The sequence below is a fragment of the Numida meleagris genome, chromosome 27 (genome assembly GCF_002078875.1).
Source record: "Numida meleagris isolate 19003 breed g44 Domestic line chromosome 27, NumMel1.0, whole genome shotgun sequence".
Taxonomy (NCBI): Eukaryota; Metazoa; Chordata; class Aves; order Galliformes; family Numididae; genus Numida; species Numida meleagris.
Window position 1 is genome coordinate 2,499,635 of NC_034435.1, and position 12,364 is coordinate 2,511,998.

General features: G+C 65.2%; 2 protein-coding genes across 2 annotated transcripts; both read right to left on the reverse strand.

Moving 5' to 3' along the window:
- On the reverse strand, positions 587-2,245 carry LRG1 (leucine rich alpha-2-glycoprotein 1). Its single transcript, XM_021378630.1, has 2 exons — positions 1,996-2,245; positions 587-1,847 (listed from the first exon to the last, which is right to left on the reverse strand). Exon 2 carries the CDS (start codon positions 1,835-1,837, stop codon positions 821-823), a length of 1,017 nt encoding a protein of 338 aa, XP_021234305.1. The 5' UTR covers positions 1,838-1,847; positions 1,996-2,245; the 3' UTR covers positions 587-820.
- SEMA6B (semaphorin 6B) lies at positions 2,436-12,335 on the reverse strand. The gene is made up of 16 exons (XM_021378887.1): positions 9,862-12,335; positions 9,589-9,703; positions 9,201-9,261; positions 9,057-9,119; positions 8,585-8,686; positions 8,307-8,397; positions 8,084-8,203; positions 7,906-7,994; positions 7,589-7,806; positions 7,365-7,496; positions 6,834-6,983; positions 5,703-5,897; positions 5,060-5,200; positions 4,783-4,860; positions 4,482-4,540; positions 2,436-4,401 (listed from the first exon to the last, which is right to left on the reverse strand). The coding sequence occupies exons 1-16, from the start codon at positions 9,962-9,964 to the stop codon at positions 3,431-3,433; spliced, it is 2,688 nt and encodes an 895-aa protein (XP_021234562.1). The 5' UTR covers positions 9,965-12,335; the 3' UTR covers positions 2,436-3,430.

The window sequence follows — 12,364 nt, forward strand, 5'->3', positions numbered from 1 at the left end:
GTCCCCGCCCAGCGCCGCGTCCATAGCGAGGCGGGAGCCAATCAGCGAAGGGGTGGGGCGCTCTGCCGCCAATCGGGAGAGAGGGGCGGGACTTTGGGGGGGACGCAGCCACGCGGGGACTCCAGGCGGTGTCCCCGTACCGAGTGACCCCGTGCCAGGTGTCCCCCCCCCCTCCCCGGCATTCCCCATCTGCCCCCACACTGAGCGTCCCTCTGCTGTGCGTGTCCCCGTGTCAGTTGTCCCCATAGCAAGCGACCCTGTACCAAGCGTCCCCTTCCCGTGCGTCCCCGTGACAAGCATCTCCATACCACAACTGTCCACACCAAGTGTCCCCATGCAGTGTCCCTGTGTCACGCCTCCCCATGGCAGTGCCCCGTGCCCCCCTCTGTCCGTCCCTGTGGCTCAGTGTCACCCAGAGGAGATGGGGACATTGGGTTGTCCAGGAGGGCCACCCCAGGGGAGCAAGCTGGCCTGGATGGGAGCAGGCAGGGGCACGGGACACAGAGGGGATGGGATGGGACATGGCACCCGTCACTGCCTTTCACTCGTGGACTTCACAGCACAACGCAGATGGCAGCAGAGCAGCACGAGGAGACTCCATTTAATGCAGTCTTGTAAGGATGGGGACAGGAAGATGGGACACGGGACAGCATGAACCAGGCGAAGTGGGGCTGGAGGCCTTTGGGACAGAGAGGGTAGGATGGGGATGGGAGCCACTGGGATGGGGATGGGAATCTCTGGGATGGGGACAGCCCTGCTCTCCCTGCCTCAGTTTCCCCGGGAGAGCCAGAGGGAGGGGACACGGCACTGAACCCCTTGCCTAGTGATCCTGGGGACTCTGCTCGTCCCCTCCGTGTTGGCAGCCCTCATCCCCAGCCTGGATCACAGCGGCCACCTCCTGCCCCCTGCGCCGCGTGGGGCTGGCACAGCGCGTGTCACGGGCAGCGATGAGCTGCGGGGCCGCGTCCCGGAGCAGCGCCAGCAGAGAGCACTCACAGGCCCAGGGGTTCCCCGAGATGTCGAGGGACAGCGGGGGGCCGGGGGAGCGCGGGGGCAGCTGCAGAGCCCGCAGTTCATTGTGCGCCAGGTCGAGGGCGCGGAGATGGAGCAGCGGGGAGAAGACGCCATCGGGCAGCGCCTGCAGCGCGTTGCTCTGCAGGAAGAGCAGGCTCAGAGCGGGCGTGGGCACGAAGAGGGACGGTGGCAGAGCACGGAGCTGGTTCCCCTCCAGGTCGAGCCGCTCGAGCGCCCGCAGCCCCACGAGTGCGTCGGCGGGGAGGTGCTGCAGGCGATTGTGCGCCAGGTCCAGGCTGCGCAGGGAGCGCAGCGGGCGGAGGGCGGCGGGGGGCACCTCGAGCAGAGCGTTGCCCGCCAGGTTGAGCCAGTGCAGCCGGGTCAGGTGCACGAACCAGGCGGGACGCAGCGCCCGCAGGCGGTTCCCTTGCAGCACCAGGTGCCGCAGGTGGATGGAGCGATGGAAAATGCCGGCAGGGAGGTCGGGCAGGAGGTTGTCGGTCAGGTCGAGGGTGCGCAGCGTGGGTACGGGTCGTAGCAGGGCCTCGGGCAGCCCGGCCAGGCGGTTGGAGGAGAGGTGCAGCTCCTGCAGGTGGGGCAGCCCGGCCAGCGCGTCGGGGGATATGGTGGCCACAGCAGTGAACTCCACTGAGATGGCCACGGTGGTGGGGGGAAGTCCGGAGGGGAAGGTGCTGAGGGTGGGCTCCGTGCAGACGAAGCGTGTGGCGTTGGGCTGCGGTTGGCACGGTGCAGCATGGCTGCATGGCAGCAGCAGCAGCAGCAGCGGCAGTGGTGGTGGCAGGATGTGACCCAGCAGTGCCATGGCGCCGGTGCTGCGGGCAGGCAGCTTACTGTCATCCCAGGGATTGTGCCCTGCACTGCTCCCACCACCACCCCTGGGTGCCCCCGGGCAGGGGATGCGCCACAGCCCCCAAATCTCCCTCCAAATCCTGGCCCAGGGACCCCCAGCCCCATCCTCACCTCCTCCAGCGGCCAGCTCAGTTCCCTGGGGATGGTCCTTCCTCCTCTGTCACTGGGCTGGTGGTTTGGCATCACGTCCGCTCGGTTGGGAAACCGTCGCCTTCGCAATCACTGCGGCTCAAGGAAGTGCCAGCGCCCACGGCAGGGGATGGGAACACCTTGTCCCCGTGGCCCCACAGCGGGGCTCTGGATGCGAGGGGGGCACAGCACCGAGCTCCCCCCTTCTATGAGGCTGTAGGGACACGGTGGGTGCCCAAATGAAGAGCTGTGTGCACGCAGTGGGGCTTTGCATGATGGCACAGCACATGGCCCCACATTCCACACGGCCCCACATTCTACCCTGCCCCACAGCCCCCTCCAGCCCTGTCCCCCCCCCCACCTGTGCCCCACAGCCTCTGCTGTGGCAGGGACCGCTTTGCCTCTCTGCATGGCACAGCGTCGGAGGCGGTGGTGGGGAGGAACCACCTCTTGTAAACAGAAGTTTATTGCGGGGCTCCGGGGTTATACAGAGACGTTACCGCTGTCGCATGCATGAACGGCCCCGGGGCGATGGGGTGCCCGCAGTGCCCCGGCACCCTATTTACAGCGTGGGACCAGTCGCCCTCCGCCCTGCAGCTAGGGTGCAGAGCACCCACAGCGCCCGCAGCCCTGCACCCAGCCCTGCGGTCCTGCAGAGCCCTACTGCCCCCTGTGCCTCCTGCAACTGGGGCAGGGGTGGCACCGAAAGGGCACCCTTTGCCAGCAGAGAGTGGGTTTGGTGGGACCCCCGGCCCCCTGCACCCCAGTGCCCAGCTGTGCTTTCAAGGAGAGGGGAGCGGAGTGCTGGGATCTTGGGGGGGGGGGGGGGAGGTGCTGGGGGACAGATGACCGCTCCCCGTTGGCACCAGGCGGGGGTAGTGGAGGTTTTGCCCAGTTCCTGGCAGATGATGCACCCTGATGGCATCCCCTGCTCGGTGCTGTCCTGGCTGGGTGTCCCCAGGGTGCTGGCACCACCCACATACCTAAAGATGCTCAGGCACAGCCAATGGGGCTGAGGGGCTCTGGGCAGAGGATGCTGCTTTGCCTTGTGCCAGCTGTGCCCGTGTCCGTGTGTCCATCCTGCTGCTTCCCAGGGAGTCCCGCCCAGGGCGCAGCAGCCCCTGGGTCCAGCCTGGGGAAGGGACCGGACAGACGGACACCCAGAGCCTGTGCAAAGCAGCCAGAGCACGGGGCACTGCCCCGTGCCAGCCGGGGACAGCAGGGACCTGTGCGGCTCCGGGGGCAGGAGGGGAAAACCTCAAACCTTTCCCATGGGAACCCAAGGGCTGCCAATCCCCCATGCAGCATCTCAGCCCCGTCCCCATCCCCATGGAGCTGGGCCACTGTGCCACGGCACGGCGGAGGAAAAGTGTCCATAGTGGCAGCGCCCACGGGTGCCGAGCCGGGCGGTGGGCTCCTATTTGCCCGAGGGAGTCCGCTCCATGCCATAGCGCAGGAGGTGGTGCAGGTCCGTGAGCGCCCGGGGGGGCCCCGCACCGGGTGCCCGCGGGGCCGTGCCGTGCTGCCCGTAGCCGCCCGCCGGCGCTTCGCCGCTGTTAAATGTGTGGTTCCTCTTGAGGTGGGCACCGGGGCGCTGGGTGCCGTTGTTGGCGTTGAAGTTCAGCTGCTCGGGGTGCCACGGCGGCCCCTCCACAAAGTCCCCCCCTTCCCCACCAGGCGCCGAAACCACGCGCCGGCGGTCGGGGCTGGGGCGCGGGGTGCCCCCAAAGTCGCCGTAGGAGCTCCGGGGCGGGCGGCGAGCGCCGGCTGGGGGGTGCTGCCTGGCGCGGGGACCCTCGTGGTGGTCCCGTCCCCAGTGCCCGTCACCTGAGGAGTCGCTGAGTTCGGCCTCCAGCTCCTGGTCCACCAGGATGGCGTGGCAGGAGAGGGGCATGCCGCGGGCAGAGCGGCCGGCGCCGGCGTGCAGCCGCGTGCCGCTGGCACCAGGGTCCCGCAGCGCGGCGTTGATGATGTTGTGACTCTGCTCCCAGGTGCAGTTCTGGAGGGCACCGGGGCAGCGCTTCTGCTGCAGCGGGGTTTGCTCCGGTGTAGGCAGGACGCCCGAGTCCAGGTCGTGTTGGCTCGCCTTGCCCAGCTCCTTGGGCCAGCCGTTGGGCATCAGCGGGGCCAGCAGCGCGCCGGGCTGCCCGCCCCGTGCTCGCCGCTCGCCCAACCGGCTGACGCTCACCACCGACTCGCTGTGTGCCAGGATGGTCTCCTTGTCCTTGCGCCGCGCCAGCTCCTTGCGGTCCCGGTGGCCGATGAACCAGCAGACGCTGAAGCCGGAGATAACGGCGCCGATGACGAAGGCGGCCACCGAGGAGATGACCAGCAGGTTCACCGACACCAGCCCGTCCGGCTCGTCCACGAAGCTCTCCGTCACCAGCCCTGGGTGAGGGCAGGGGGGCTCAGGGGACAGCTGTGACATGCCACCACGTCCCCGAGCCCCAGCCCTGCCCCGCACTCACCCTCGCACTCGCCCAGGTGTGACGTGCTGCCACCAGAGATGTCCTGCTCGAAAGCTGTCCTGTGGGGGGAGTGCAAAAAAGGAGGGTCAGACGGTCTCCGACAGCCCCCCAACTTGCTGCAGCTGGTGATGAGTTTGTTGGGTCTCAGCAATGGGAGGAACTGGAGGAGCTGATGTGGCTCAAAGTTCACAGGCTCTGGGGGAGCTGATATCGCTCAAAGTTCACAGGCTTTGGGGAGACCCCAGGACCTCGCTGTCCCCCTCCCCTCCCCCTAGAGTCCACTGAGGCTGGCCAGCGTTACCTGGGGCTGGGCTCCAGGAAGACACAGGAGCCCTCGGGTGTCCAGCCACAGTACGGGTCCCGGCTCCCAAGGCAGTTCCTGGCAGGGAGCAGAGAGGTCAGGAAACCCCCAGCCCCCCACAGGGGACCCTGGCCCAGCACCGCGCCTCAGTTTTCCCCATTGGTGCTCCTGGTCATGTCAAAACATTCACAGCTCAACTCCAATGTAGAGCAAATTCATGGTAAGCCCTCTCTCCTTTCACAATCCCTCCCGTCATCCCTGCCCTCTCGGCACTCACTTTATGCAGCCCGAGTGCTGCTGGCAGCGGGCCACGGGCACCCTGGCCACGCAGGGGGGGAAGGCCAGCAGCAGAGACCCAGCTGCCTTGTCCAGCTCCAGGCCCAGGAGTCTCCGCTCGTCCTCTGTGTCCCGGCCACATCTGGGGATGGGGCAGAGCTCAGTGTGGCCCCAGCTCCTATCCTCACCTGCCCTGGTCCAGGCTGGTCCAGGGAAGGGAGCTCACCCGTTGCCCCTGTCTCATCCACACATCCAACCCACTGATCCCACCACCCGTCTAACCCTTGCATCTTTCTGATCTGTTCCCTCCATCCACCCATTCTGCCCACCCATCCATCCATCCACCCATTCTGCCCACCCATCCACCCATCCATCCATCCATCCCTCCATCCATCCTTCCATCCCTCCATCCATCCATCCATCCATCCATCCATCCATCCATGCATCCATCCATCCATGCATCCATCCATGCATCCATCCATCCATGCATCCATCCATCCATCCATCCATCCATCCATCCATCCATCCATCCATCCATCCATCCATCCATCCATCCCTTCATCCATCCATTCCTCCACGCATCCACCCATCCATCCAGTACCCACCCAACCACCCACCCGCTCACCCCTCTCTCCCCACCCCACCTCCCAGGCTGGTAGGTCTCAAACTCCTCCAGGAAGACGCTCTGGCTGCCAGGGGGTGCAGGTGCGGGGCTGCTGGTGGCATTGGGATGGATGAGGAACTTGAGGATGGTGCCCGTGCTGGAGCCCAGGAAGACCACGGTGTGGTTGCCCCATGGTCCTGCCGCATTGTCTACCACAATCTTGCGGAGCTGGTACCTGCACAGCATGAGCAGAGCGGGGTGTTGGGGCCAGCAGGCACCCACGTGTCCTCGGGAGGAGAAACAGAGGCAGGGTGGGAGCTGGACCCCAGGGCACGGACCACCACAGAATGCAGGGAACAGCAGAGATCCCACATGGAAGCTAGTCCAGATCCCAGGCAGACTTGGCAGGATCACAACCACAATGCAGCCAAACCCATCCCAGATCCCATCCCAAACCCATCCCATAGCCCACTTAAGATCCTGCCTGGATTCCCTTCTGGTCACAGCTAGTTGTCCCCACCCCTGACCCCACCTGGGATCCAGCCTAAGGCCCTGACCCCTTGCAGAACCCCAGCTGGTCCCCAGCCCTGCATGCCTGTCCCCTGCTCCACGTGCCTGTCTCCAGCCCCACGTCCCTGTCCCTAGTCCCATGTGCCTGCCCCCATCCCCACATCCCTGTGCCCAGCCTCACATCCTTGTCCCCAGCCCCACATCCCTGTCCCCTGCTTCACGTGTCTGCCCCCATCCCCACATCCCTGTCTCCATTCCCACATCCCTTTCCCCAGCCCCACATCCTTGTCCCCAGCCCCATGTCCCTGTCCGCAGCCCTGCATGCTGTCCTGCCGGCTGGAGGCTGTGGCCTGAGAGCGCAGCTTGATTAATTCCCCATCAAACAGCAATTAAGGCAGATCTAATTAGGATGAGACAATCTCAGCTGCAAAGTTTATGAGATTTACCAGGTCTCATGGCGCTCTCCCATGCAGGGGCAGTGCCGGAGGCCGCAACGTGCTGGGGCACGGCAGCGCGAGCCATGCACATGGATGGGCACAGCTGGGAGTGGTTGCTCATGCACATACACACGTGCACCCCAAAAGTAAACACTCTCCTGCTCTGCTTTGTGCTGGGGGCCCCTCTGCAGCCTCTCCGGGCCCCATCCTGCCCACACACTCACCGGCTCATTGTGCGGACAATCCAGGGCGCGTTGCCCAGGGACGGCACCGCTTCGTCCATCAGCGGGTGCGTCTTCACGAAGGTGAGGATCTCATCGGGGAAGGTGCTGGAGGAATTGTAGCGCATCCCCGGGGCCGCGCAGCACCCGGGTCTGACACCACGGCACGGCAAGGCTCAGCACTGTCCCAGCCCTGTCCCCAGCCCCATCCTAGCCCTGTCCCCAGCCCCATCCCAGCCCCGTCCCCAGCTCTGCTGATACTGGCTCTGGTGTCAACATTCCATTTCCATGCCACTTCCTGACGTCCCCAGCCCTGTCCCTTTCTCCATCCCCATCCCCATCGGGGTTGGATTGGAGGACCTCCAAAGGTCCCTTCCAACTCCTCCAATTCTGTCATTCTGATCCCCACCACCAGCCCTGGTCACTCCCATCCTCATCCCTGCCCCTCTCTCCATCCCCAACCCCCTTCCTGTCACCAGCTGCCTGGCTGTCCCCCGTCCCCATCCCCGCTGTCCCTATGGGTCACTCACTCACCGGGGTTTTGGCACCATGTCCTCGGGTACGGGCGTCCAAATGGACTCGGGCGACTTCTGCTCCCGGAAACGTCCCTCGAAGACAGCGGCCACTTGGGTCATGTCGAAGGCACACACGGCCGAGCCAGGGATGCTGGGGAGATGCGGTGCAGGGTGAACACCGCAACCCATCCCCACATCCCCATTCCTATGGGGCGCTCCCCAGCCCAGCTCTGCAGGGCTGACCTGTTGGTGGGCGTGGAGAAGACGGCGAGCACCACGGGGCGCCCGTTGAGCTCCAAGATGTCCGTCACGGCGTGGATGACGTTGAAATAGAAGTGCGAATCGCCCGGCACCGAGCAGTTGAGCCGAGCCTTGAGGAAGGACGTCCACTGCTTCTCCAGCACCCTCTGCGACCCCCCCATGTCGTTCTTGCACACCCGAGCCACTCGGGACACCACCACCTGCAAGGGATGCCCGTCACCAGCTGGCTGCCGGGACAAAGGGACAGCCCCCACCCCAGGTGTCCCCTAGGCTCGGGTCACCGCAGGGACCTCTCCAACCTTCTCCAGGTAGTTGAACTCCATGGCGATCTCCCGGAAGAAGAAGTAGACGTGGCTCCTCCACTCCACCGCGTGCACGAAGTAGGGCTCTGCGGGGACAGCGGCGGGGTCAGGGCTGCCCCAGGACAGGGCACAAGGGGACAGGGAGCGGGTGCCACGCACACGACGCTGGCAGCACCTTTGAACCACTTGGAGTCGTGTTTGACGGTGCGCAGGGTCGGGCTGTCCCCCAGGCTGCGGTAGATGACGGCGTCGATGGCCAGGAAATCCGTCACCGTGGCCGTGAAGAGCATCCCCCCTGCACGGGAGACACGGGCATGGGCACGGGGACAGAGACAGCGCACAGAGAGCACCCGGAGGAGCAGTGCCCACCCGGTGGTCCCCACTGCGTCAGCACTGACCTGTGAACAGTGCCACGTTGGCGTGCTTGGGGTCATAGGGACACCGCGCCATGCCGCTGATATTGTCCCCAACGGGCTCCAGCGTGTCCATCTGCAGAGGGCAACACGGGGCTGTCAGCATCCCCGGGGGGGCCATGCCAGGCAGGGGGGTCTGGGTGGTGGCATCGCCCTCGTGGGGAGCAGGACACCCCCAAAGGGGCACGTTCTCCTCTGCAGAGCTCCTGTCCCTGTTGACACCCGCCAGCCCCATCCCAGCCCGGTGACAGCGAGGGACTCACGCTGTAGTTGGCGCAGACGGGGTTGAAGGCGTTGGTGCCGCACACAAAGAGCAGGTTCTGGTTCCTCACCAGCATCACCTTGATGAAGTTTCGGCACTCTGCCTGTGCCGGCGAGAGGGGACCGTCAGCCTCTGCGTCTGCTCCCCAGCACCAGCCCCAAAAACAGCCCCCAGGGTGGGGGGTCCTCTCTGCCCCCCTCACAGTGAGAGGCTGAGCTGGGGGGGGCAGCCCCAGGGGGCACGGACGGGACCTGGAAATTGGATTTCTCGCAGATTATGAGATGTGTCTGTTCTGATCAACGGGCCAGAAATAATTAATTACAAACCCAATTATACCAGCGTCCAATAAATCACAGTTGACACAAGCGTTGGCAGGGAGCCGAGAGGCACAGGGTGACACTGGGGGACGGTGACACGTGACGTGGGATGCAGGAGGGTGAGGGGGGCTCACAGGGTATGGACCCCCCCCATACCTCGTGTTTCCCCTTCATCCGGCAGATGCTGATGTCGTGCTGGTTCGACCTCCACGTCAGCTTCTGTGGGGGCAGAAAACGCAATATGGGGCCAGGGCAGACCCCCCCCCAGTGCCCCACAAGAGCCCAGGGGTCAGCCCTTACCCGGTGATAGCGCATCTCACTGCCAGCAGTGGGCTCCAGGCTCACACGATACACGTTGTCCCTGTGAGGAGGATACGGATGTCACCAGCTCATGGGAGCCTAGGGGCACCCCAGGGATGTGCCCTGCAGTGTGGGGTGGGAGCCCCATGGGGATGGTGTGGGGTGGGCAGTGAGCATCTCTGGGGCACAGCCAGCCCGAAGATCCCCAGGATATGGGATTGGGGTGTCCAACAGCACCTTGCCATGAGATTGGGGTGTCTAACCTCTAAGCTGGGGAAGGCTTTTGGGTGCCAGGAGGGGCCCCAGGGCAGGAAGCAGGATCCCTCCCGAACAATAGGGCCCACGGGCAGGTGTGGGGTGCTGAGGTTGGGGACCCCATGTTTCACACCTGTCTCCGACGAAGAGGGTCCGGTTGACCTTGAGGATGCGCTGGATGTTGAGGCGCTCGGTGCCACCACCCTGGCTGCTGCCATGGCCCACGAACACAGCGTAGTGCTTCACATCTGGGGACACCAGGAGGGGGACACGGGGACGGCATCACATACAGCCCCCCAGCCCCACGGCCAGCCAGGATCCTACTCACAGAGCACCCCAGGCCCCCCAGCCCCGTCCTCTCTCCGTGCCCACCTGTGCTCCCCTGGCCCCCTCCCCAGGCACTCACAGTCCTCGTTTGCCACGGCGATGGGGCTGGGCTCCTCGGGGAAGGTGCCGTGAGCCGTCCTCTCCGCTGCGAGCAGGAGCAGCAGGACGAGGGGGGGCCACATTGTCTCCCCTGGTGCAGGCAGGCGCCCACAGCACCTGTGGATGGGGGAGAGGTGGGAGGGGGCAGCAGCTGGCTTCCCCCCCTCTATGCCTGGGGCCTTGCTCCCACCTGCACCCCAAACCCATTGACAGTGCTCACGGGGTGCCTCGCTGGGGCTGGGGGTCCTTGGGGGGGACCCCTGAATTGGAGGGTGAGAGTTGAGGATGCAGGGGGCTGGGCCGGTGCCAGCAGCCAGCGGTGTGGGACCAGGGGTGTGTGCCTGGGAGAGGGGGGAAGTGAGTCCTTCCCCGGGTGAAGAATTCCAAATATGCTGGGAAAAGCAGCCCCCGCACCCTCCTCGAGCCGCTCCCAGCGCCTGCACAGCTCCGTGCTGGAACTACTGGGTACAAACTGGGTACAAACTGGGTGCAACCTGGGTGCAAGCCGTGCTCCTGGCTGCAGGATGGCTGCAGGGGGATGGAGATGGGGACGAGGACATGGGGACATGCAGGCAGGGACACGGGGAGCACGGCCACCCCGCAGAAGGGAAGATCCCCCATTGCAGCCCTGCAGCTGCCACTTGCCTTCTCCCTGTCCAAAATGCAATCGTGCAGTCTCAGAGGATCAATGGGAAAGTGGTGGTGCGGGAATCAGCCCCACATACCCCCTCCCCCCCCCCCCCTCCCCAGCAGCACAGTCCCAGTGCCACCGCTGTCACCAACCCCCAGCGTTCCGGGCACTGGCGCCGTCCCCGCTGTGCGCCTGTGGGTGACACAGCGTGGGGCAGGGCTACTGGGTAATTAACAGGAGGCGATTTAATTGATTCTCAATCTGGTGAGGGCAGCGAGCGGGGACGCGGGTGCCATCGAACCGTCGCCTTCCTCTTGTCGCGTGCGCTGCAGGGACTGAGGGCGGGTGACATTGCAGGGGGGGACAGGGGACACGGGCACCACAGCTGCTCCAGTGCTGAGACCTGACCCAGTCCCTGGGAGTGACACAGGGGCCTCGTCCCCATCCCCATCCCCTCCGCGGTGACGGAGCTGCTGGATAAGACCCAGTTCCACCCTCGTGCTCATGTCCCAGCTGAGAGCTGGCACTGTCCCCATCCCGCTCAGCTCGGGGGACACCCAACCCAACGCTGCTACAGCACAGACCCTGGGCAGGAGCTGACTGCAGGGGTCCTGAGCGTGGTGTCACAGCCCCCAGGGGTGGCCGAAGGTGACACCGTGGGGTCCCTGAGCCACAGCTCTCCCACATCCCCCCCTCTGGCTGCTGCTGGAGCTGCGTCGTGCCCCCACCCCATCACCACCAGGACAAGGGACCCCGTCCCCTGGGAGCCAGCCTGGATTTGACCTATTTTTAATTTTTGTAGGTGTGGGTGTCTGGGCGATTTTTAAAAAAGCTGTTAACAATTTAATTGCAGTCATTAATGCCATCTCCCCCCAGGCGGCTGTTGGAGGCTTTCATCACCTGTGCTGAATGGTGACCCCCCCCTCCCCCCCTCCCAGGAGAGCTCTCCATTTACCTGCAGCTTTAGGGGCCACTGGGACCTCTCACATAGCCTCAGTTCCCAACCCCCCCCCAGTGGCTTTGTGCCCCCCTCCCCTGGAGACTTTTGGTCTCTGGGAGAGGAAAACCCCAAAACAGTGCAAAGTCCCCCCCCCTTTTCCCCCAAAAAATCTCACAACGGGGCACAAATCTCCAAATCATGGCATCCCCATGGAGTTTTCTGACCGGAGGATTTGGGGGGGGACACCCGAGAAAAGCGACATCACCTCGCCCCCACCTGAGAATCCCCCCCTTCCCCCCCCAGCGCTGCCCATCTCCTCCTGTTGCCATGCAGCCGTTCTCCCATTGGGATTCGGGGTGCGGGGACCCTCCGGAGCTCCGTGCCATTGACCCTGGTGGCTGTAACCCAGCTGGGGGGCTCCGGTGTCACCGTCCCCCGGCGCTCAGCGGTGACAGCGAGCGGGTGCCCAGCGCAGTCGGGGTAACCCGAGCCTCCGGCGGCATAAATGCCTTCGATTGTGCGGGTGAAGAAAAGGCAACGGCTGAGAGGGGCCGGGGAGGAGGAGGGGGCCGGCGGCGAGCGGGGGGCACGGCGGCGAACAGGGCCCCATTGACGGAGGAGGAGAGGAGAGGAGAAGGGGGAGAGGAGAGGAGAGGGGCCGGCCATCGGGAGCTGCGGGGAAACTGAGGCAGCGAGAGGGGGGTGCCCCTCCCCCCTACACTGGGATGGGGTTGGGGCCCCTGGTAGATGCTTTGGGAAGGAGCTGGGAGAAGGGGAATGGGGACGGCCGCGACCCGGAGCTGCCGAACAGCCGTGGGCGAGTTGTCCCCGTGCTGTGCCTCAGTTTCCCCATTTGATAGCGCGCTCAGCGTCAGGCACCACCCATCCGCACCCACAGCCTCGGGGGGGGGG

What these genes read in the sequence shown, in the direction of transcription:
- LRG1 (XM_021378630.1), bottom strand. Translation starts at nt 1,837, where the DNA reads ATGGCACTGCTGGGTCACATCCTGCCACCACCACTGCCGCTGCTGCTG.
- SEMA6B (XM_021378887.1), bottom strand. Translation starts at nt 9,964, where the DNA reads ATGTGGCCCCCCCTCGTCCTGCTGCTCCTGCTCGCAGCGGAGAGGACG. An exon ending in GAGACCTACCAGCCTGGGAG is followed by an intron (nt 5,201 to 5,702) that starts GTGGGGTGGGGA and finishes CCCCATCCCCAG; the next exon opens with ATGTGGCCGGGACACAGAGG. An exon ending in TTCCTGGAGCCCAGCCCCAG is followed by an intron (nt 4,541 to 4,782) that starts GTAACGCTGGCC and finishes CTCCCCCCACAG; the next exon opens with GACAGCTTTCGAGCAGGACA.